Source organism: Rhinoraja longicauda, chromosome 4 (assembly GCF_053455715.1).
Source record: "Rhinoraja longicauda isolate Sanriku21f chromosome 4, sRhiLon1.1, whole genome shotgun sequence".
Lineage (NCBI taxonomy): Eukaryota > Metazoa > Chordata > Chondrichthyes > Rajiformes > Arhynchobatidae > Rhinoraja > Rhinoraja longicauda.
The window spans coordinates 43,892,721-43,918,748 of record NC_135956.1 but is presented as its reverse complement, the minus strand read 5'-3'; the positions used below and the strand labels follow the sequence as shown (position 1 = coordinate 43,918,748).

The window sequence follows — 26,028 nt, the reverse complement described above, 5'->3', positions numbered from 1 at the left end:
AAATTGAGCCAAGGCTGGCTGGAAAGCAATGTAGGTTAGCAAACGTAACAGGTGATGAGTGCCTGGGCATGGTGCAAGGTAAAATACAGGCAGCAGCATTTTAGAAGAACCAAACTTCTATTTAACAGAGCTTCTAGTGAACATTTTCAAAGCATTGTTAGAGCCACAAATAATGCTATTGGCTCCAAGCAATTGCACTTTTTCTAAACTTGCGTGGAGATAAGGTGAGGTTTAAACACTGTTTACTAAGATATATATATAAACCGATCAGCCAAAACATTATGACCTGATGAGCCAAAACATTATGACCACCTGCCTAATATGCTATTGGTCCTCCGTGTGCACCCCCATATGCAGCAGGGTGCAATGCACTGTGTATTGTGACACATTCCTCCCGTGATCACCATTAAAATTTTCTGTGACTTGTGCCACAGTAGACCTTCTGTCAGTTCGGACCAGATGGGATAGCCTGTGTTGCCCTCACGCATCGATAAGCCTTGGGCACCCAACACCCTGTCGCTGGTTTGTCCTTCCTCGGACTACTGTCGGTAGGTACTCACCACTGCTGACCGTGAGCACCCCACAAGCCTTGCCGTTTCAGAGATGCTCTGACCCAGTTGTCTGGCCATAACAATTTGGCCCTTGTCAAAGTCGCTCAGGTCTTTACTCCTGCCCATTTCTCCTGCATCCAACACATCAACTTCACGAACTGACTGTTCACTTTCTGCCTAATACATCCCACCCCTTGACAGGTGCCATTGTAACAAGATAATCAATGTTATTCACTTCGCCTGTTAGTGGTCATAATGTTTTGGCTGATCATTGTATATATCTGCATCATTGAATTCCAGCTACCAATGCTGAAGCTATTTGAAAAGCCAATCAACTAGTTCCACAAGCAGTAATCACAATGCAACCAAGTGTTTGCTTTCAATAATATTAAAGAGAAGTAATGGTCAACACCCTGTGGAAAAAAAACACTCATCTAAAAGTTTAAGACATCCTCTATTTAGAAAGGCAATGGTGCATAGAAGATAGACACAAAATGCTTCAGTAACTCAGCGGGCTTGGCAACATATCTGGAGAAAAGGAATAGGTGACATTTCAAGTTGAGACCCTTCTTCAGACTGAGAGTCAGGGGATAGGGAAACTAGAGTATGAAAAGGTACAGAACAAATCAGAGGATCTCAACCCGAAACGTCACCTATTCCTTTTCTCCAGAGATGTTGCCTGACCCACTGAGTTACTCCAGCATTTTGTATCTATCTTCAGTGTAAACCAGCATCTGCTGTTCATTCCCACACAATGGTGCATAGAAATCCTGTTAACCAAGGGGAGTACCAGCCTGTACTTCAGACGATAAGAATTTTACTTTGGAATTTTAGAAAATTGTGCCCACTCTCTTCAAGTCTTTTCATCTTCTTTCAGTAACAACCTAGGGGGAAAAATCAAGCTTCAAACCCATGGCTCTTGACAGAAACTGATGATACTGAGTGAAACAAGTTTCAACGGTAAGCATTGACACAATTTTGTTTCATTGCTTTGTGAATTATGCAGTTTTAAAATATGTTCATGTTACTGAGAACGTTTGGTTTGCTGGCTAAGAGATACAATGGAGGAAGATGTTTTGGTGTAAATGTCCTTATATGTAACTGTCAATTCCTTTGTATGAAATGCCTAACACATTGTTGATTTTTGATTGGTTATTTGGAAACTTTTTGAGTTATGATTTACGGAATGAGAAAATAGGTGGTGTCATAAAATAGCGTGATATCTGAAGTCTGACACAGAGGAAATGCATTGTGACAGGTTGGATGTGTGTGCTAAAATGTAATTATATTTTGTGGTATTAATAGATTCAGAATTCAAGCATTAGAATATGCAAAAGCAGTGTATCTTGAAAAGTTAAACCAGAAAATCCTCTACTTAAGACAGAAGAAGAATGGAAGAGAGATTATTATCATCCCTTACATGATGCTGAGGATAATCTGAGGATAAGGGGGAGTGAAGAGGCACAATGACAAATCTGATAGAACTTGTCAAACAATATTTTATTCTCAGGGGCAGTTAAACAAAAATCAAATCATTTTATACTAGAATCAGAATTTTAAATGGCTCTGTATCAAAATGCATTCAAGGAAGGATGATACTTGCATGCTGCTGCTTGTATTGATTTGACCAACCCACATTAAAACAAAATCACAAAGACTGGGGGAGTGCACACATGTGCAGATTGCAGGCTTTGCCTCCCACACAATGATTACGTTCATTCAAAACTTCTGTTTAGGTGGAAAAGCAGGGAGTAGAGATAAATTTCATGACTCCCTTCAGAGCATTATCAACAAATGTGTGATTCATGCCAGGAAATGTGCAAAAGTGAAGGAAATGGTAGAATGGACAATTACCTGGCAACCATTAAATGGTGCAGAGTATTGCATGCACCTGCTGTACCTTGGCAAATCATCTCTGCCTGGCAATTCTATCTTGTATTAATATCCACTCACTTAATTAGCAATTTTTAAAAAATCTGTTAGCTAAGCATCAGTATAATGATTTACAACCTCATTCAATGTACTAGTTTGCTTGCAATCATCTGCCAAGAAATCACATAAGCAAGAACTGTTATCATTTAAAAGTGCAAAGATTCTGAATGCATTTATAAATAGCGAATGCACTAACAAAACAGATGATAACCTAATGAAAATTTTACAAGTATGTTCCTTAAAAGGTGAGTTATTGGAACTGGGGTTTCATCATTTCCACATTTTTCATTTATTCCAAATATATCTACCTGATGTTGGAGCACATTGCAATCCCACCCTGGCACCATTCCCAACCCTCAGCCTCTACCTGTGAATTTCTTCTCCATTGTAGAGAGAATGTTCAACTGCACAGTTTAAAATCAAAAGTTAAATACCAAATTAATCTTAGATATTAAATGCATTGAAACTGTAAAATTATTTTGTTTACAGCTCTGTGAAATACATGGCTTCGCAAACCCATCATGTGGCATTGATTTCCTTGTCACAACCAATAAAAGCAAAATTTCCTGTGCAAGTTTTTCCTTTTTCAGGCATGTCAGTCCATCTCCTCTGGCAGTGAGACAGAAATTGAATGCAAATTTTATCCTTGGAGTAGTAGAGTTTGAAGCCAGTGGATATGATAGCATTACATATAGACCCAAGATTATTAAGATTATGAGCTATTAGATAATTGACTCACCCGTGTAGCATTGCATTATGTGATATATTTTAATTAATTATATCACTGCTTTGAGCTCAGTATAGATTATTTAACATTAGGGAATTACTGTGCAATTATGATGCAGCACTGACTTGCAATCTATTATCCATTATAAGCGCAGTAGAGAAGAATTATCAATATTATGCAAGAGGAAGTACTTCTGGCCAAAATCAATACTCAATTTCATTCCATGAATTACTCTGATTCTTACTTTCTCAGTCTTGGAGTAACAGGCAATGAATAGGTCTTATCAGGCCGTCAAGAAACTAATAGGTCATGAGTATTTCAGAATGAGAAATGAGCACTAACATCTCAAAATAGTATTTCCATTGATGCAAAATCCAAACTAACAGAATTTTGATCTAATAACAGAACGTACACCAACTGAAACATAACATAATCAGGAACGATCCCATGGTTTTATTATAAGGAGGGTGGTGGGGTTCTCCCAGTATCCTGGTCAATACTTATACCTCAATCAATGCCACTAATCAGATTATCCATTCACTCTTAACATTTGTGGTCTTGCACAAAAAGTGGCAATACTATTATAAATGTGGTGGGGACAGGCAGTACCAGGAGTTGGAACATGTCTTTGGATCTTTTCTTTAAGAACAAGAATGCAGCTCTGGGGGGAAAAATGCTTGTTAATATAATTAAATCCTTCACATTCATTTGCATCAACTATCTGCACAAGTGGTACCTGCAGTAAGTAGAAAGGAACCCAGTAGAATAAAGCTCACCTCTAGAGAGCACTATTTCTCCAAAGAACTACATTTGAAATTTGATGCATGAGGGAATTTTAAGGATATTCAGTTATTAAGGTTTAGCTATGTTGTATTTAGAAATCAGCTTAACTTTAACAATAAAACAGAATGCTGGAGGAACTCAGCAGACCCTTCTTCAATTCCAACCCAAAAGTCCATTTCCCACCACAGATGCTGCCTGGCCCACTGTGACAAGACCATGCTCCAAGCATTTTATCAAAGCTGGAGATTTTTCATCCCCAACCTTTTTGATTTTGTCTTTTCTGGCCTTGACATAGAAGTTAACCACAAGAATCAATTTGTTCCCTTTAGGATCTTGGCAGAGATTTTTCTAAGGGTGTGTTGAAGCCTCCTTGAGCTGCTGACAAAATCGAGAAAATTAAAATAATGACAATTGCATTCAAGTTCCATGTTAATGAGCTAAAAATGTAAGAGGCATTCACTTACTCCATGGGGGAGTAAGTGAGACACTCAATTAGCTCATTCTTGACAGCAACGCTCACGCCATGAAAAATCCCTTTTTCTTCTCATGTACCGATCACCACATTTTTTGAGCAGACAATCTTCTTTCGATTGCACCTCATTCAGAACATCAATGTCCATGGATCTGATTTTTTTAGGCCCTGATAGTGCAACAATGCTCTGTTCTGCCACTGTTGGAGGCTATCTATGTTGGTCCTGCCATTCTGACTTCATGTTGAGGAGTGGAAATTGGCTGTGCATGATTTATTTTATATTGCATGGCTATTAAAATACGTTATCACATGGATTTGAGATTGAGAGGAGTCAGCAAATGGCAAGGGGGTCAGAGTGTATACATACACATCCCCTTGAATAGCTGAAAGCAGCAGACTCAGAAACTTATACCAAGTATAGAGCAGAGCTGGATCCTTCATTCAATCCTAACAACAAAAGGATCAAGTTGTCAAGGCTTTGAACTGAGATCATTACTTGTGAAACTCTCTCTGGAGAACTGAATTTCCTCTTATCTTCGAGGATACATCCCAAAAGAACTTACTGATATTTCTTCCAAAGAGCACAATTTCCAGAAGTCTGAATGTCAGCCAGGTGTTTCTGCTTATCAGCATGTCTACATTTTTTTCCCCTGAGGAATTAGTTCAATGGTATGCTTCAATGGTGCTTTATTTATCACATATGCAACTAAACAGTGAAATTCTTTTTGCATATATTACACATTCAGGCGCAGCCATTTTTGGCGCCATTATTCAAAGTCCAAAGTCCGGTCAGCCTGTGCGCGCGATGTACTGGAGCAGTTCCAGCTAACCGAAGTCCATCTCCTCTCCTAGTCATCTTTGTGTCCCGTGGGTGCCTCCTACAGCCGACCATGAAGGCATTGCCCAGGTTCATCCTCCTACTGGCCCTGGCTCCCACATCCGATGTCACCAGCTCTCTCCCGGTTACGCCAATTGCAATTGGAGTTTAACACTGTGCAATCAACAACTCACATTCGGATTCTGCCCTCATGAGAGATGAAAGGTCTTGAATAAGCAGTCAAAGAAGTCCGAGGATATTCCAAAGGAATTCTTACAGAATTAAAAAAAACTACAAATGCTGAAAATCTGGAATAAAAACTGAAAATGCTGGATACCCATCAGGTCAGGTAGAATTTGTGAAAGAGAAACAACTTCTTGGGAAAGATTACTGACTGGAAACAATGACGCTCTCTTTCTCCACAGACATTGCCTGATTGAGTATTTCTACCATTTTCTATTTTTGGGCCTGCAATAAAATACAGTTGCTGGGTTGATTGACCTTACAACTATCTTCCCCAGTGCAATGTATGACTCCAAGCAGTGGACCATTCTTCTGTTGGTTCCCACTAACTTTTATACTTTTAACAGAGCTCCTTGATGCCATGCTCAGTCAAAGACAATTATTACCACCTCATCTCTCGAGTTCAGCCTCTTGGTCTATGTTTGGATTAGGGCCACGAGGCTCCAAATTTAGCTTTTCTGACAAAAACCCAAATGGAGCACAGGTCAGTAATCCTACCTGACAACACCTCCATTGCTTTACTAATTGTTTGAAGCATACAAAATGAACAGAAATTGATGAGGTTGGATTTGTCCTGCTGTTTGTGGTTTAGACTTACCTGGGCAGCTTTCCACATTGTGTCCTACCTACTCACCAATCTAGTCATGATCCACAATACACAACATATTGACTTGCTTGCTGGCCATGATCTGGCACGTTAGCTATCTGTTACCCAGTGGTTATTTGATCCCCATAGCCAGCTGATTAATGGCAAAAGAATCAAGCCCACCTCAGAAATGATAGACACAAAATGCTGGAGAAACTCAGTGGGACAGGCAGCATCTCTGGAGAGAAGAAATAGGTGAAGTTTCGGGTCGAGACCCTTCATCAGACTTTTCTTTCCTACACACATTGTCCGCTCCACTGTTTCTTTCCTATCCACCTCAGAAATGCTTTGGCAATTAGCTAACCCACACGCCCACACTTATTGGCTAAAATTAGACTAAATAACTGAATAACACTAATATTCACAAGCATTCATAAACAATTAAAAACTAATCTCACAATTAAAATGTTTAACAATTTTTAATTACAATTTTTAATAATTAACTATTAAAACATTACATATTAAATATATTAATTCATAAGAAAACATTATCCGAATCCAGTCTTTCTCAGAGCTGTGTCGGAAAGAACTGCAGATGCTGGTTTAAATTGAAGGTAGACACAAAATGCTGGAGTAACTCAACAGGTCAGGCTGCATCTCGGGAGAGAAGAAATGGGTGACGTTTCGGGACCCGAAACGTCACCCATTCCTTCTCTCCCGAGATGCTGCCTGACCCGCTGAGTTACTCCAGCATTTTGTGTCTACTTTTTTCAGAGTTATTTCTCTATCATGAAATGAATGCAGTTGAACCTGTGCTAAATAATGTGGCAGGGGTTCAGTAAGTACATCATATGTGTAACTGCACGTTGGTGCTCCGTTGTTGAACACTGTGACAATGCCAATATCAAAGCTTAGTCGAAATAACCACAAGATATTTCAAAGGTTTTGGGACTTCCACAGTGATGACAGATGCCTCAACAAACTTCAGATTGTCAGTCTGGTCTTCCCCCCAAAAAAGTGTTACCATTTCTCTACTGTCACACTACAATTATTAGGAATGAGAGCAGGGAAAGTACTTACCTATTTTCAGCAATTGTCCAAGTGCTCTCGCTGTGGTCAACTGAGGAGAATAACTGGCCCTCTATGAAAGCAACTTGGTCTTTTACTCCAACTTGCAAGTGATCTGGGGACAACTGGAACTCTATGTTCTGTTTTGTTGTGTTTTCTGGAAGCTGAATATTTACAGTCAGGTCTTCATTCGTCTGCTGCCAATGATATACTGGTTCTGTGGAATTAAAATCCCATTTTTCACCATAACTAAACAAGGCAAAGCACAATCAACAATCTCCCAACCCTCCTTCAATGCTTTCCTATAAATGTCTTTACTTCTTGAATGTATTATTTCAAAGTATTAAGGTTCCAGTCTGCTGGGCAGTGCTCCATGTAAAAGTTCCTGAATTTGTGCACACACAGATTACATACATTAGCTTAGAGGTTTTCTCCAATTACTGAAGATACTCAGGGGTAGGTACTGAATTTTAAAATTAAATGTGTAGGAAGGAACTGCAGATGTTGGTTTACATTGAAGATAGACACAAAATGCTGGAGTAACTCAGCGGGACAGGCAGTATCTCTGGAGAGAAGGAACAGGTGACATTTCGGGATGTTTCAGACTTCAACATCGCCCATTCCTTCTCTCCAGAGATGCTGCCTGTCCCGCTGATTTATGATTTGGCCCAAATAAAATCAAGTGCATAAATCTTGAATGTTATCTTAGCTGCACTAGTTTTATTCATTACTTTTAATTTCAATTTAATCTGACCTATTGTAAATATATATAACGTGTTCATATCTTGCAAATCTTTGCAGAAAATGTTTTCTCATGATTTGATTCCCTTGAAGATGCTGTTAATTTCAAAATTTCCAAGTGTCATTGGTTTTATAAATGACATTTAAATCCAAATTGCTATGGAGCTAATATAAGCAATGCACTCCAACAAGAACTATTAAAGAGAATAATGAACAACCATAGTTACTAGAGCTTCCCTGCAAAGAGCATCCCTGTTATTTTCTGAATTACAATTATTTAGCAGCACCAAGAAATAGATTACAGTAGACAACTATTTGAATCATTATTGCAATAGTTTCACTGAGTTAATGAATTTTGACAAAGCCACTCTCAAACAAAGTGTAATGGCTGATCTGTTTTTCTCCTTTTACCCACATATGCATACCTTCATTAACATCTAATCTGTTAAAACAACGTGTATCTACAGATGCTGTCTGACTAAATATTTTCAGCAACTCCAGTGTTTTATTTTTTTCTAAATAACATTCTAAATAACAAAGTTCTGCTGACTCTCAGATAAACGTTATATCTTCGAAAATGGATATCTTGCAGTTCAAATACCTTATTTTCTGAAATGGTCATTGATTAGAATGTTGGAAAATTGAATGCTGCTTTAAAATGCATAAATTAAAATTAACTAGAAATATTTAAAATGAACATAACTTGCATTCCCCCAAAATGTTCAGTGGCGTAGACAGCAAGCAAGCCAGATTGTACAACCAAGGAAAAAACTGGATTTTTTTACCAAACTTAGTGTTAAGCCTGTGGTAAAGATATTATAAATAATCCCAGCAACAGAGTTAAAGGGATAAATGTGAAACACTCTGGGTTTTTATGCTAATTATTATTCACCAACTCCTTCTGGAAAAGCACACATCTTGCTGATCGAATGATGAACTCCTGTAAAGTAAATAGGGCAGAAGAAAATTCATCATTGGTTGCAATAATACCAGGCACAAAGGAAGCTGACTATGGCTGTTATGGGTCAATAATCTCAGCCCCTGGATATGATGTAGGAGTTTCCCCAGAAAGAATCCCTTAAATTATAGAGAAAGAGAAAAAAATTATACCATTTGATTTCCATTTCATTGAACAATGTAGTTCAAAATCCCTGACTTGCTGCTCCTGAGTTTACAGTAAAGTGCAAGCAGAACATGGCAAGCACTCACTCTAGTTGAGGATATAAAGGCTCATGGATTAGCAAGATTGAATTGAACAAAGAAGGGAAGAAGGTTGAACTTTTTTTGCCTTCCATCACAGTGAGGAATGTGGGAGTCACTGTGGTGGATGTTCATCTTAAAAATTTATTTGGGTGCTTTGTTGCTCTTTATTGGTATGACTGTGTGGCAATCTGAATTTCACTGTACCTTACTTGGTACACGTGACAATAAACAAACCTTGAAACCTTGAATTGAATTGAATACATTTTATTAGCCAAGTGTGTATACATACAAAGAATTTGCACGGTGCTTTGCTCGCAAGTAACAACACGATATACAGTAAACAATTAAGAATAAAACATTATAATATAAACATGTGAAGAATGAAATAAAATACCAGAGCAAAAGGAGGCTACAGACTTTTGGGGGGAAGGTGGCAGCCAACAACCTTCTCGGTTGATCAAACGATGCGCTGCAGCCTCCGGATGTCATGCTTGGTGGTTGAGCCAAATCAGACCACGATGGAGAAGGTGAAGACAGACTCTATGATGGCAGTATAAAACTGGACCATCATGGCCTGTGGCAGATTGTGTTTTCTCAGTTGCCGCAGGAAGTACATCCTCTGTTGGGTCTTTTTGACTTTGGAGTCGATGGTGGCCTCCCATTTAAGATCCCTGGAGATGATGGTTTCAAGGAACTTAAATGACTCCACAGGTGTGACTGTGGTCTTATTGATGGTGAGTGGGGGGAGGGGAGGGGGAGCTCTCCTAAAGTCTACAATCAATTCCACTGTCTTAAGAGCATTGAGCTCCAGGTTGTTGCGATGGCACCAAGATGCCAGCTGTGTCACTTCCTGTCTGTAGGCAGATTCTTCCCCATCCTGGATCAGTCCAATCAGGGTAGTGTCATCCGCTAACTTGAGAAGCTTGATGGAGCAGTCTGTGGAGGTGCAGTCGTTGGTGTAGAGAGAGTAAAGGAGAGGGGAGAGTACGCAGCCTTGCGGTGCACCTATGCTGCATGTCAGCGGGTCCGAGATGTGCTTTCCCAGCCTCACATGCTGCTTCCTGGTCTGTCTGGAAGTTGGTGATCCACTGACAGAGAGGTTCAGGCACAGTCAACTGGGAGAGTTTGGAGTGTAGTAGTTCTGGCACAATGGTGTTGAATGCAGAGCTAAAATCCACAAATAAAATCCTTGCATAGGTCCCCTGGCGGTCTAGGTGATGGTGGATGAAGTGCAGGCCTAGGTTGACTGCGTCATCCATTGATCTATTAGCCTGGTATGCAAACTGCAGGGGGTCCAGCAGGGGGTTTGTGATATTTTTCAGGTGGGCAAGGGTCATTCAAGGGTCTTCATGATTACAGAGGTCAGTGCGACAGGCCTGTAGTCATTAAGACCAGTAATCCTTGGCTTTTTGGGTACAGGAACAATAGTGGAGACTTTGAAGCAGGCAGGGACAGTGCAGGTTTGCAGGGACTGGTTGAAAATGTCTGTGTAGACTGGTGCCTGTTGTTCGGCACAGAGCTTGAGGGTAGAGGGGGAAACATTGTCCGGTCCTGGAGATTTCCAGCTTTTCTGTCTCCTGAATAGCTTCTCCACCTCCTCAATTTCTATTGTTAGTGATGGAGAAGTGGCCAGACTGATGATGTTGGGCATCAAGGAGGGGGTGGGTAGTGGTCGAGGGTCCAGTCTTTGCAGACTGGAATCAGGCTGCAAGTGGGTGTGAAGTGGTGATTGGGCAAGGGTGGGTGGGGAAGGGATCAGTCTTTGCAGACTGGAGTCAGGCTGTAAGTAGGTGTGAAGTGGTGATTGGGGAAGAGGGGGGGGGGGGGAGGGGGGAGGGGGTACCAGGGTTATGTTTTTGTCTATCGAACCTGCAGTAGGACTCGTTCAGGTCATTGGTCAGCTGACGATTGTCCACGGAGCGGTGGGTTTTCCCCTTGCAGCTGGTGATTTCTTGCAAGCCCTTCCACGCTGAAGATGAGTCATTAGCTGAGAACTTGCTCCTCAGTACCTTTCCTTGGCAGCTCCAATTCCTCTTCCCAGCTTGTACTTGGCCTGCCTGTAGAGCTCTGCATCCCCGCTCCTGTCGGCCTCATCTTTAGACTGGCGGAGCTGTCTGAGTTCTGCTGTAAAGCAAGGCTTGTCATTGTTGAACCTGATCCGGTGAAACTGTCATTTTCTAAAACTACTGAATTTTATTTGCTATTCAGACATAATGATCTTTTTTATACCAGGATGGTAGTTTCTGATTCCAGTTAGTGCAACCTAAGAATGGAAAAGGTAATCCAGTCCTTTCCCTTGCTAGATAAGAAGCTTTGTGACTCCGATATTAAAGGTGGTTCTCTAAAAATCTTTAAAGAATGGTAGTTTATGTATCTCTTTCTTTAGCTTTACCAATACCACATCCAAGATGTCTGGCACATTCTACAGGAAAGTAAAGGCTGAGCAGAGTTGACCACAACTTTAAGGCTCAGCAAAGCCTTTGTCCTTTGTTTCTTTGGATCCTTGTCTTGCTTCACATATAGAGCATTAAGTCATTGTTAGAAGTTAAAACTGATTTTGCCTGAACTGTTGCAACAGGAAGAGCACATTCAGGACCTGCTGCATATTCAATCATTCAATTAAATCATGATTGTTCTGCGAAATGACAACATACACTTGTGTTTTTAATATGCTTGTACAACGTTAGTTAAGCATTCTTTCAATTTCAGATTTAAAATGAATTTTTATGATTGGCAACTGTTTGTCATGGATTTTAAACATTTTGCTCTTTGGACAATGCCCGAGTTAGGCATTCAACTCGCTGCATCTGCACTGATTCTTTCACAAAGAAATTCAGTTGAACTAATTTCCAGCTCCCTTCCGATATACAAGTCCACCACCGATTTTCAGGCAACTGATGGTCCGATACCTCCATTAATCCTGATAAAATAACGAGAGCATTGCATGCCCTTTCGGGACTTGTGCCTCTGCCCTGAAAGAGTTCATTGTTCACTTCTTTGTTAATTGTTAATTCTTTATTTAAGTTTCTAGCAGTGCATGGTGCTTCAGAGACACTGGAGGGGTATAATTAGTGGGCCAGAGGTTATTGTTAAATTATAATTATGTGACCCCCTGTTGGTCCAGCAAAATGGATAATCTGGCAAGGCTCTGGAACCAAAGGTGCCAGAAAATTGATGGTGTACCTGAACCTGTAATTTTTTTCTCCTTCAAAATTGAATCTGTATCCACCATACAATATGCTCCAAATCTCAAAAACACGTCGCATAAAGTAAGTTCCCCTAGCATTGCCTCCAAGTTGTAAAGGTTTATTCTTTTCCTCAGTTAGAGCAACCCAGATTGAATACTCTGAAATCCTTCACAGGGAAATAACATGGCACACTTACCAGCTGAAATAATTACAGCTACAGTAAACCCTGGTTATAACAAGACTATGGTGGAGTCCATTAATGCCGATTGCCCGCTACAACGTGTATGGTATTATCATTGTATAAGTAGTAGAAACAAACAATTACAGTTACTGGTTAATACACAAAGGACACAAGGTGCTGGAGTAACTCAGCAGGTCAGGCAGCATCTCTAGAGAATATGGATAGGTGATGTTTCGGGTCGAGACCCTTCTTGAGATTCTCTATCCGGAACTGGAGCTGTGTGGCACCGCACATGGCACCCTCGCCGACAGCCTGTCTCGTCCCTTTCTTCTTTTTGTTGTTTTTAGTCTGTTTTTACTTGTATGTTTTAGTGTATCTTTCATGTGGGAGTGGGGGGGGGTTGGTGGAAACTTTTTTATCTCTTCCCTTGACGGAGATGCGACTTTTTCCGTATTGTATCTGTGCAGCGGCTTTAACACGTGGAGCTGACAGTCCCTTTGTAGGGATCAACTTCGGGAGCTCCAACCGCAGGATCTTCGACCACCCCAATCGCAGGAACTTCGATCGCCCTGACTGCGGATGTTTCGATTGTCCCGACCGCGGGAGAAAAGGAGGAAATAAGGTATACATTATTTGCTTTCCATCACAGTGGGGAATGTGAGGTCGCCGAAGAACAAGTTGGATGTTGCTGCTTGCACTGGTGGTGAGGACTCGGAGGGAGTGCCGTGAATGCAGTGATCTCAGTGTTTGTGGCGACATCACTCCATGCGGACACCCCGGAGTCTAGTGCCAGTGTGGACGGCTTTCTGACTGTTCGGGCGGACAGGGACTGCAGAGAGAGTGACAGTGGTCAGTACAACTCTGGTCACATCACGGTGAAGGAGCTTGTGTGTGGCCAGTGGTGGCAGCAGTAGGTCTGGCCTGGAAGCCGGCGTCGGCAGCCGGGGCTGTAAGCAACCAGGAAGACAGTGAAAGCCAGGGCTGTAAGCGGCCAAGGAACCGACACAAGCCGAGGGGTGTAAGCGACCGAGGAGGTGGTGGGAGACGGAGATGGCATCGGCACCCATCAGCAGGCTCATCCACTGTAGCTAAAATCCATTATAAAGGGGTCCGTTAAAAAGAAGGTTTTCTGTATATCTGAAGTTATTGGCCGTGGCACATTAGGATTTCTGGCATTCATGTACAATTTGCCTTCAGGCCAACCATTTATTGTTGTTCCTGCAGCTCAGTCTAACAAGTCATGGTCTAATAACTATTTGCTAACATTTTTTGAGATGTCTTAGTATCTTAGGATATTGTTTCTTTTATTTCCCTAACCATAGGATGCATCACTCATCTCCAGATAATAAGAGGTTAAATAAAGAATAAAAGCTCGATAATTTAGTTGTTTTTGAGTGTGCTAGTTGGGTTTCCTACATTATTTATTTATGGCACCAATAAGATATCAGATGTCCAGCTAATTTTGATAAATGCAGGAAAAAATGCACAGAGCATTTTGGTATTGTCCAACCTTTTGCTTTTCATTAAATTTCTTCCACTGCAAAGCACCAGAATGTAATATCAATAATTTTTGATCACAGAATAATTCAGAACTTGATTAATAATTTGTAACAGGTAAATTAACTTTGTACTTAAGAGTAACATTACAAATACGTTAATTTGGAAGTGGCTGAAATCCCCTGTGATTATAGATTTTTACAAAATTAATTTTCAAATGCGAAATACTTTGATCCATATAGAACCACCTGCTTTTTTCATCATAAAATAAGCACAGCATCAATGTGCATCCAAACCACAAAAATGTTCTCTAACAGTTAATTGGCAGAATTCTGCCAATATTTAGCCATTGAATTAAACATCTTGAAGATGACTCCCTTCAATTGTTTCTCAACACGTCCATACATTTCACCAAAGCTATTAGTTACATGAAAACCCATCCAATGTCTGCCTTTTCCATGCCCATTTAAATTAAGCCCAGGTAATCTGTAGAGAGAATTATCATAAAGCAAAATGGTTCAGCATAAGACAAAAGACTGCAGCCATCCACTGAAACATGTTCCTCGCTAAAGTACAATCTCTCAGGTTTCTTCACGGACCATTCTTCGTATATAAGATTAGAGAATGAGTGGGTGCTCTGAAGTGTGAAATTCCAATCTGATGTTCTATGCCTGAAGCACACACCTCTCTGGCATTTCATAACAACACTATTTCTCCCATCACCATTAGTTTATACTTTTTAGCCTTCAGCTTCATGAAAGACAGAGGGATGCAGCACAATTCATCCCTTGGAATGTTTCTTTGCAAGAAAATTAATTTCATGCAACAGAAATTCATTACAGAGTTTCGAAACAAAAATACTTCCTCAACTCATTCTCAGTAAACTTTCCTCAGTGATGCATTTCTGATTGTGACAATTGCTGTTTAGAAATACTCTTATGGCAGCCTCATTTACAAGAGATGTTTGCTTTGCACTGACAATGTAAAGCAATTAAAAGCGTAATGGGTTTGGAGCTTCTTATCAAACTTTAAAAGTTGTAAACCTAGGGGCCAAATAAATCCAGGATACAAGATAGCAATCCATAAATTTAATGTGAAATGCAGGAGAGATGTCTTGAGTCATAAACTGTTTAGAATGTGGAACTTGCTCCCACAGGGAGTGAATGTAGTGAACTGTTACAGTATGTAGAAGGAAGAAATAAATAAATAATCTATTCAATGGTGAAGAAATGTATGAAAGATAAACACCATTGTGGTGAAGCTTGGCCCACTTGATTTGTCTCACTTGATCTGTCTCATCTACAGTATACTCCATACAATTCTGTGCAGCAAACCTCAAATGTAAATATAAACAGAAGCAGCTGGGAACAAATGCATCCAAGGGCAGTCAGCGGCTTTAATGGCGTGAATAGAAAGCAGCAGCCATTTGATCACCAACTTGTTTTCAGCTTCACAATTTGTTTCCAGCTTCTCATTTTTTTCTAAATAATGCACATCTGGCTTCAAAGGAATCAAGGGATAAGGGGAGAAAGCAGGAACTGGGTACTGATTTTGGATGATCAGCCATGATCATATTGAATGGCGGTGCTGGCTCATGTGGCCGAATGGTCTACTCCTGCACCTATTTTCGATGTTTCTATGTTTCTAAAGAGTAAGAGAGAAATAACTAATCCCACTGGCACAAAATCTGACCTTTCTTTTCGCTTGTGTCCATTTTCTGTTCCTCCACCGGCTTCCCATCAATCTGCACGAACATGAAAGGTTTGTCAGAAGCTATCATGAGGCCAGTACCATCCTGTTCCAGAGCTGCATAGTGTGGAGCAAGTCTTCCATTCAGAGTTCTGTGCCGCAATACTTCACATTTGCTACTCTCTGCAAACACAAAAATACTGTTTCACAGTGTGTAGTTCCATCTTCCCCATATGCTCAAACTTGGCAGTTATAACTGGAAATAAAACGCCACTGGAGATATTAGTAGACCTAAAAAAAATCGACGTCCCAATAGTCTCCATGCAATTTTTTTTAAAGGTGCTGCAGAAACCCATTGATTTAGACTTTCCAGAATTCCATAGATTTTAGAATGGTCTCCACAGACTTGAAGGCATTGCCAAGAACCTTCTGAATTTTGTACTTCAATGAGATGACTCGCTTCCTTTAAAAATCCAGAATTTTGGCTGAATAACCTTAATCTTCACACCCAAGGAATCAATCTTGTGAAGCTACCCCCCAGTATATCTTTTCTCAAAATAAACCAAAACTGGTCAGTGCCAGAGATAAGGTCTCACCAAACCTGTTAAATATTGTTTCCCGAAGTTCAAGGATACCAGCATAAAATGGACCATGAAAGGAATAATTTTTCATGTCAAGTATTCATTGTCATGTGCACAAGTACAGTGAGGTACAGTTATAATGAATATCTTGCTTGCAGCAACATCATACACAACATACATGAATTATACATAATTTATCCAAGACAGCAAGAAAAAAAAAACACATTAGTGCAAAAGCACAATTGAAAAACAAGTCCATGGTGGTGCAAGAGGTCGTCTGTAGTATTCTGTTGCCGAGGAGGATTATTCTGTCTTATCGCCGTTCACTGAATATTTTCACAATTTTTCACCTATGGACAGCAACTTGCTGATATTTTCAAACTAATTTCACACATACATTCACCTATGTGGATCTGAAATACACAAATACATCTACTTAAGCCCAAAATCTGCTATTTTCTCTTCTATGCAGACTTCTTTCTACCACCTACTATTAGGTTAATCTCAATCCAAACTAGACACAAAATGCTGGAGTAACTCAGCAGGACAGACAGCATCTCTAGAGAAAAGGAATGGGTGACGTTTTGGGTCTTTCTACTTTCTACTTTCTTTCTACTCAATCCAAACTCTGCTGTTTCATACAAAACCAATTCATTCACATAACCCTCCTGGGTTTGCTCATCTATGCTGGCTCCTGACTCACCAAACCCTTGATTACAAAACTCTACTTCTGTGTTTTAATTGCAGCATGGCCTTGATCCTCCCAACTGCTGTAATCTCTTCCAATCCTACAACCACTAAAATTCAAAATTCCCGCAATTGACACCTTCCACATCCCCAACTCTATTTATCTCATAAATAGTGCAACCTTTCTAGAATTTATGCCAAATGCGTATTGAGGAAGAAAACTACATTATGAATAATGAGCCATTTCAGAATGCTGACTGTGTTTTGGCATACTTCACCCGACAAGAGTTTTCAATTACTCTTAACTTTGATTTCATTTTATTCAAAGTATCTGCTAATTTAAATTTAGATTATGCTCTAATGTACCACTTTGAATGTCCGTTGCTTACACTATTTGAAACTATTACCAAATCAAAATTTTCCATCACAACTGATTCCTCACAAGCTAAATCCCTTCAGGTTCACCCATTTGATCACCAGCAGAGTTCCTGGTAGCGGAGTGTTCCCTTGCCTGAGGGCAGTACATTCACAAATAGTGTTGTAGCAATTTCAGAAACTATCAGAAATACAAAGTGAAAACGGCACACTCAGATACATGGATACATGGACAATAGGTGCAGGAGTAAGCCATTCGGCCTTCCGCCATTCAATGTGATCATGGCTGATCATCCACAATCAGTACCCCATTCCTGCCTTCTCCCCATGCCCCTTGATTCCACTAGCCCTAAGAGCTCTATCTAACTCTTTTGAATGCATCCAGTGAATCAGCCTCCACTGCCTTCTGAGGCAGAAAATTCCATAAATTCACAACTCTCTGTGTGAAAAAAGTTTTCCTCATCTCAGTTCTAAATGGCCTACCCCTTATTCTTAAACAGCAGTGGCTCCTGGATCTGGACCCCCCCCAGCACATTGGCACTTAACATCTGCAGCAACAGATGCTCGTGGCACATAAACATCGGAAAATAAAATCCAACACAAAGTGTCAATTTGATAAAAGGATGTACCCCTGGGATAACAAATGGAAATGTCGTAATCAATAGTTTCACCTGCAATCAACTCTTGTTTTGATTTTGGGGCATAATGCATCCGCTCATCAAATCTGCCTGATCTGAAACTAATTGCAAAAATGTATCATTCCCAATAAACTCTTTTGTACATTATCAATACCAAGGTACTAAATTTGTCAAGCAGAAGTGAGAAATAGAAATTCAAATTTCAGTGGAAATTGTATATGGAAGTATCATTGTAAATAATGAAAGGAATTTTATTATTTTATTCCGTTGCATTTTGCAGTCTAATACCAATCATTTTTCATTGCAGTGGGGAAGAGATTCTGGACATGAATTCCTAATATTGCCGTGTGTCTTATTGTTTTTTCCTCTCAGCATTATTCACTCCTGTCAAGATTTCTTTTAAAATTTGTATTCAATAAGGTGTTCAAAAGTAATCTTTGCAATCACTAGCTGTACTTACCATTAAACTCACAAGAAATGGTTAGCCAATCAATTGTTGAGTGAAATCCACTTCCCTCGATATTAGTTTCATCTTTCTCTGCCTTGAGTAAAACAACATCTATTAAGTTTGTATGGTCTTTAGCATAAGAATGACTATGAATTATCACAAAGGGTTCCCCGAGATCTTGTTGGAACATTATCTGCAAGAAGAAAAAAAAAGCAGATTAGATTTAAACCTTCTCAAAAATGATGCATCACCAAAGTACAAATTTGTTTGAATGGAGCTATTCCAAGTTGTTTTCAGACTTTAAAAAAAAAGGCATTTCATTGCTTTATTTCGATCCGATAAAGATAAGCTTCTCAAGGTACAAAAATAATGCAATATGAAAATAGTTCCAATATAATGGGCAGCTGAAAATAGTTCCAATATAGTGGTGCAGCGATAGAGTTGTTGCCTCACAGCGCCCGAGACCCAGGTTTGATCCTGACAATGGGTGCTGTCTGTGTTGAGTTTGCATGTTCTCCTTGTAGCCCGTGGGTTTTCACCGGGTGCTCCGATTTTCTCCACGTTCCAAAGATGTGTAGGTTTGTAGATTAATTGGCTTCTGTAAATTGCCCCTAATGTGTAAGATGCGAAAGTGAGATAACATAGAACTAGTGTAGGGGTGCTCAATGGTAGGCATGGACTCGGTGGGCCGAGCGATCTGCTTCCACACTGTATCTCTAAACTTAAACTAAAATAATAAATAACCAGAGAGAGAATAGGTCTGTTCCGAAACCAAATGGTCATCTGGAGTCAAGATGGAGATGGGCAAGGTCAGCATGGTTTTGTACATGGGAGATCACGTCTTACGAATCTGATTGACTTTTTTGAGGAAGTAATCAAATAAGTTGATTAAGGTAAAGCCATAGATGTTGTCTACTTGGACTTCAGCAAGGTATTTGATACGGTACCATAAGCTAGGCTGCTCTGGAAGATAAGATCGCATGGGATCCAGGGAGAGCTAGCCAACTAGATAGAGAATTGGCTTCATAGAAGGAAGCAGAGGGTGATGTTGGAAGGTTGTTTTTCGGACTTGAGCCCTATGACTAGTGGTGTGCTTGGTATCAGCTGATTCAGAATAACTAGTAAGTTTGCAGATGACACTAAAGTGGGTGGTATCGTAGATAATGAAGGTAGTTATCAAAAATTACACGAGGATCTTGATCAGTTTGGCAAGTGGGATGGGGAATGGAATGTAATGCTTTTAAGTGTATGGAATTGCATTCTGGGAAATTAAACCAGGGCAGAATCTTCACAGTGAATGGTAGAGCCTTGGGGAGTGTTGTCGAGCAAAGGGTTCTAGGAGTGCAGGTATATAGTTCTTTGGAAGTGGCTTTACAGGTAGATAGGGTGATTAAGAATGCTTTTGGTACATTGGCCACATCAATCAGGGTGTACAGTATAGAAGTTTGGCTGTTATGCAACAGTTGCACAACACATTGGTTAAGCCACATTTGGAGTATTGTGTTCAGTTTTGGTCACCCTGCTATAGGAAAGACATTGTTAAACTGGAAAGAGTGCGGAAATGATTTATGAGGATGTTGCCAGGTCTTGAAGGCATGAAACATAGAAACATAGAAAATAGGTGCAGGAGTAGGCCATTCGGCCCTTCGAGCCTGCACCGCCATTCAATATGATCATGGCTGATCATTCAGCTCAGTAGCCTGTACCTGCCTTCTCTCCATACCCCCTGATCCCTTTAGCAAAAAGGGCCACATCTAACTCCCTCTTAAATATAGCCAATGAACTGGCCTCAACTACCTTCTGTGGCAGAGAATTCCACAGACTCACCACTCTCTGTGTGAAGAAATGTTTTCTCATCTCGGTCCTAAAAGACTTCCCCCTTATCCTTAAGCTGTGACCCCTGGTTCTGGACTCCCCCAACATCGGGAACAATCTTCCCGCATCTAGCCTCTCCAACCCCTTAAGAATTTTATATGTTTCTATAAGATCCCCCCTCAGTCTTCTAAATTCCAGCGAGTACAAGCCCAGTCTATCTAGTCTTTCCTCATATGTAAGTCCCGCCATCCCAGGGATCAATCTGGTGAACCTTCTCTGTACTCCCTCTAAGGCAAGAATGTCTTTCCTCAGGTTAGGAGACCAAAACTGCACACAATACTCCAGGTGCGGTCTCACCAAGGCCCTGTACAACTGCAGCAGAACCTCCCTGCTCCTAAACTCAAATCCTCTTGCTATGAATGCCAACATACCATTCGCTTTCTTCACTGCCTGCTGCACCTGCATGCTTGCTTTCAATGACTGGTGCACCATGACACCCAGGTCACGTTGCATCTCCCCTTCTCCCAATCGGTCACCATTCAGGTAACACTCTGCTTTCCTGTTCTTGCCGCCAAAGTGGATAACCTCACATTTATCCACATTATATTGCATCTGCCATGCATTTGCCCACTCGCCTAATCTATCCAAGTCACTCTGCAGCCTCCTAGCATCCTCCTCGCAGCTAACACTGCCACCCAGCTTCGTGTCATCCGCAAACTTAGAGATGTTGCATTCAATTCCCTCGTCCAAATCATTAATATGATTTAAATGAACTACAAGGGGAGGCTGGGCAGGCTAAGATTTTATTCCTTGGAGCGCAGGAGGATGAGAGATGATCTTAGAAAGGTGTATAAGGGAAATATGAGGGAAATATGTAGGGTAAACACACAAAATATTTTTTCAGAGTATAGGAATCGAGAATCAGGGGACAAAGATTTAAGATGAGAGAGGAAAGATTTAATTGGAACTTGAGGGGTAACCTTTTCACACAAGAAGGTTGCGGGTATATGGAACAAGCTGCCAGGGAAGGTAATTGAGGCAGGTATTGTATCGATGTTTAAAAGGCAGAAACAAGGAACTGCAGATGCTGGTTTGCATAAATTGCAGAAGGGTACTACAACACATTTAGAAGAACCTTGGGCAAATGTTCAGCAAAACAATCGCTCAGTCTAAGCTTGGTCTCACTGATGTAAAGGAGGCCACATTGGGAGCATCAAATGCAGTAAATGGAGGAGGTGCACGTGAAGCACTGTCTCAACTGGAAATGCTGCTAGGGTGTTTGGATGGATGCGAGTGAGGAGGTGGAGGGATGGGTGTTACAACACCTGCGATTGAAGGAGAATGTACCTGGGGAGGGGTGGTTTGGGTGGGATGGAATGAGTGAACCAAGGAGTTGCAGAGGGAGTGGGCTCTACGAAAAGAGGTGGGATGAAAAGATGTGACTGGTGGTAGGATTAAGGTGGTGGGATCATGTACAATTGTCATTCGACCTTGACAAGGGATACTATGGACTACCTATTGCACTCTGTAGACTTGTATTTTGGTAATGTTTTTGCATTAATGTTCTTTTTTATTGCAGTTTTCTTTCTTTTGTAATTTTGTGTGTAAAGTATGTGTAATTTATGTTTAATTTATTTTTGTATTTGTGTCTATGTGCCTATGCTGCTGCTGCTGCTGGCAAGATTTTTCATTGTACCTGTACCTCCCCATACATGTGTGGATGGCAATAAAGTTGAGACAAACTTAAACAATTGTCAAACAATAATGCAGACTGGAAAAATGTATAAATAAGTATTCATAGGTCATCTGATTAAATAAACTTAGTTTACCTCCCACTTGTCAGTGTTATTTGGTCCACGGTTGTTCGTTCTGAGGAGGTACAGTTTTCCTGTTCCATCAGATAAGGCTACCCATGTAGGTGATGTAAAATGGATCGAAGCACAGACCAGGGTATCACAAGATTTAATATCTGCTGAGAGCCGGAATACCTCCCTGGGCTTGCTTATTGTTGTATCCTTTGAATATAAACAGCATTTTTTAAAGTCAAGGATCACTCAAAAAATTAGAATCTTTAGAAAATATCTACACTTGTAACAGACACATTAAGATCCTACCTCATATATATGCCTTAAACAGACTTTAGAAATTGTAGCTCTAAGGCAATTACAAATACAACAACTGCAGCCAGTAATTTAAACCTATAATTTAAGAGCATGTAATCATCATACAGGGAAATAAGCACTACAGGACAAAACTAAAACATAGCCTAGCGAGCTTATCTTCTATCATTCAGTCATATGAAAAAATAAACAATGATGGAGCAGCTGAGTTTGCATAGCAATCAATCTCTATCAAGTGCAGAGTCAGACACAAGGCATGAATAGTCTCCTGTGATGGAGATTACTTATCGATAGGATTTGATATATTTGGCATAACTCTGGCTGTAGTCAATCCTGATTTGTCTTTGGAGTACCAAGACATTAAGGAATAATCACCCAGACACTAAGAAAAATTATATAGCCATTCCCTTCTCCTGTTTCATTCCATCCAAACTCAGAACAAACTGTAAAAGTGCAATGTGCCTGGCATGGAAAGCAGCACTGGTTCATACATCTCATTCAGTGAATTGTGGATAAGGTAGCTGCCATTAATGATGGACTATCAGGTGTCAATGGTAAGAATAATGTCTGGAAAAGTGAAATGTCAAGTCACATGAAAAGTTCTCAGGAAGAACATAATCAGAGCCACAGTCCTACGTGGGAGCCAACATGGAATGCATGAGGGAGCTGGGTGAACCATATATGCACAATAATCAGGCTTCTCAGGCAGATATTGCTGGTTAATTGGAGAAGCTCTGGACAAATGCCGCATCCACTCTATTAATGAAATTATGTGGGGAAAGTGGAGAAAATTGTTAAACTTTAAATGAGACATCTCAGTTATTCAATAAAGAATATTTCAGGTTAGCTTTCTTACAAAGTTCAAGACTGATCTTCGACCACAACCCCACAGTAACTTCACAACCATTAATGCCCGAAGTATTACCTGAGTGTAGTCAATGAGTGAGACAAAGATTACAGAGCACAAACCCAGTTGGATGCTCCGAAGCACATCTATTTACACTCAATCATCAGTGATGGATGGTATTGTTGACAGTGCCATCGTGGCACTTAGTAACCAATCTCCTTAAGTGCTTAAGCTTGGGTTTCCACTGGTCCACTCAGCCACACATCCAATCATAGTCTTGGCCCAAACATGGACAAGAGCATCTTCAAAGACAAAAGGGGAGTGACTGCCCTTGACATCAAAGCAGCTTGTGGCTCTATATTAGCTGTCTCTGTACCTTCCAAATCAGTATAAAATCTGCTGCAGGACAGGTAATGAACTGAGAATTCTGTACACCCAGTCAAGCACTCAGAGCTTTGCCATTCTCCTCTCACAAATAAATGATCAATGTAATATGCCCCACCTATAAGATTTTAAAACAATATCAGAATTTATACGTTCTCCCCATGACCTGTGTTGGTTTTCTCTGGGTGCTCCTGTTTCCTCCCACACTCCAAAGACGTACAGGTTTATAGGTTGATAAAAGTTGTAAATGATCCCTAGTGTGTGTGTAGGATAGTGTTAGTTTGCGGGGATCGTTGGACGGCGTGGATTCGGTGGGCAAAGGGCCTGTTTCCGCGCTGTATTTCTCTAAACACTACACTCATAGTAGTAGTGTCTCTTAAACTAAACGCTGGTCAGCCACCACAGCTGACATGTTCAACTCGCAAGGTGTAAGAACTGCAGTAACACCGTCTTTAGTTCTAGTAAATCAGTTGCTGCTATGAGCTTTCCACAACTCACTTAGATTCTAGTTACTGGTTTGTTGTTCCCAGAACAGAAATGCACCAAAACATCTCAAACAAAACAAATCGAGTAGCTGCTCCCTACTCTTGGAATAAGAAATCAATGGTGGCAGGAGAACATCGCAAAATCCCACAAGGGAGTCTGATGAAACAACAAGAGGTGAGCAAAGGAATTCACAAAATAATAATTACAGCAACCTTGTAGAAGCTTCAAAATAAACAAAACCGTTGGGTTGGCTGTGTTTGCCAGCTTGGTGTAATTTATAGGATGGAAATGAACACTGAGCAAGGAGTTATTTAATGAATCAGTCTACTCAGCCAGAACAGAGGTGGAAGCCCTCTTAAGTATTTACATTGGCTGTAATTTACCTACAGAGGAAAAGGATCACCTGGCCGAGAGCTGGCCACTGCTTCTAACAGGCTAAAAAATGCATTCTTGCACTAAATCTGGCAGCATCCTGGGATCTCTACAGAATGCCTATGACATCTCTGAGCAGGCAACGATATAATATGATACGATAGAACTTTATTTATTCCAGGAGAGAAATTGATCTGCCAAGTCATAAAAACACAAAATACATGAAACATGAAATAAAAAGACCCTTCAATTAGTTTCACTTATTCCACTGAGATATGTAAAATCTAAAACAAGCATCCTAAAGTTTCAACAGTAATCAGATTTTAATTTTCCACAGAAATCAGAATATAGATCAGGAGAACCAAATGGGATTATAAAAGGGAAATTAAAGAGATAGATTAAACCATTAGCACTCATTAACTTCTAAAGGAATTAGATTCTGCAGTTACATCTGCAATAAAACATCAGCATTGAAAAATCGTCACTTTTCATCTCTTGTTTCATCTCTTATCACTCATATTTTTTGGAGAATTTTTGTAAGTCACTATTCAACATTGCAACGTTATACTGCTTTCAATGCAATGTTCTGTTATGGTGCACCCTAAGGAATAAGAATTCCATGTTTTTTTATTTAATTGCACGGAATGGCCTGTGTGAAAGTATATAATTGAGGTGAGTGCCTTCATGCAGTCTGATATTCTTTGCACAAAATCTCTGAGACCCTCTACTTGATTCTCTTTCCCATGTTACAGTGTTAATCGATGACATTATTTTATAGTCAAGGGAAATTCAACACAATTCCCGGCACATGGCTCATTCCGTAGCAAACCATTATCCTAATATCTATGCTCAAAATTAACAGCTATTATCTGTCAACAGTCACTCAAGGGATTCAATAAGCATAGCACCAAATCCCATTTTAAAGTAACAGCAAGTAATGTCATGCACCAGTGCTCTGCATATGCTAAAGCATATGTATGTGGTTTGTCAAAGCAGATATTTGATGAGACATAATTGTATCAACAAGCATGCCAAAAAAGCAAGGGATGGCATAGAAATATAGTGTAATGCATACTTTCACAGATACAAAAGCTGCTTACATCTTTTCAGCAAATCTGATGCACATTTTCTTAATTCAAACAGTTCAAGGACTAGCTATTGCATCAACAGTGTTTTCATCCTTAAATGTTGATTCTAAAACAAGACCAGGCAAAATGTTAGTAACACGCAAAAGAAAACTGAGAAATCAGTTATTATTTGCAGTGATCAAGATTGCAACATCATTAAAATAGTTAGCAGCAGAACACACCATCTATCAATGGTGGTAAAGGCAGAACTAGTGAAGACAACCAGATAACCTGCCATCAATAAAGGTACATGGTCAGTGTATGGGAAGCTAGGACACCCACCCTTGGCAATGGTGACATTCGGACAGCAGCAGAGCAGTCACACTCCGTGACAGTGATAGCAGAACAACTGCCCCAACTGTGTTATACCCGTACCAATTCTCTAACTATTTACCACGCAGAGACACCTATAATAAGGCATCCTCCCAGATGGTTTGCAACTGTATGCTTTACTGTATTCAGTATGATTT

General features: G+C 40.3%; 1 protein-coding gene across 1 annotated transcript in view; it reads right to left on the bottom strand.

Moving 5' to 3' along the window:
- The window catches only part of nudcd1 (NudC domain containing 1), a 109,463-nt gene that overhangs the window by 47,036 nt on the left and 36,399 nt on the right, over positions 1–26,028 (bottom strand). The window contains exons 3-6 of the mRNA XM_078398612.1: positions 22,052–22,237; positions 18,420–18,600; positions 15,682–15,861; positions 7,192–7,396 (exon numbers count right to left, since the gene is read on the bottom strand). Coding sequence (XP_078254738.1) covers positions 7,192–7,396; positions 15,682–15,861; positions 18,420–18,600; positions 22,052–22,237 — 752 coding nt within the window. The remainder of the gene's footprint in view (positions 1–7,191; positions 7,397–15,681; positions 15,862–18,419; positions 18,601–22,051; positions 22,238–26,028) is intronic.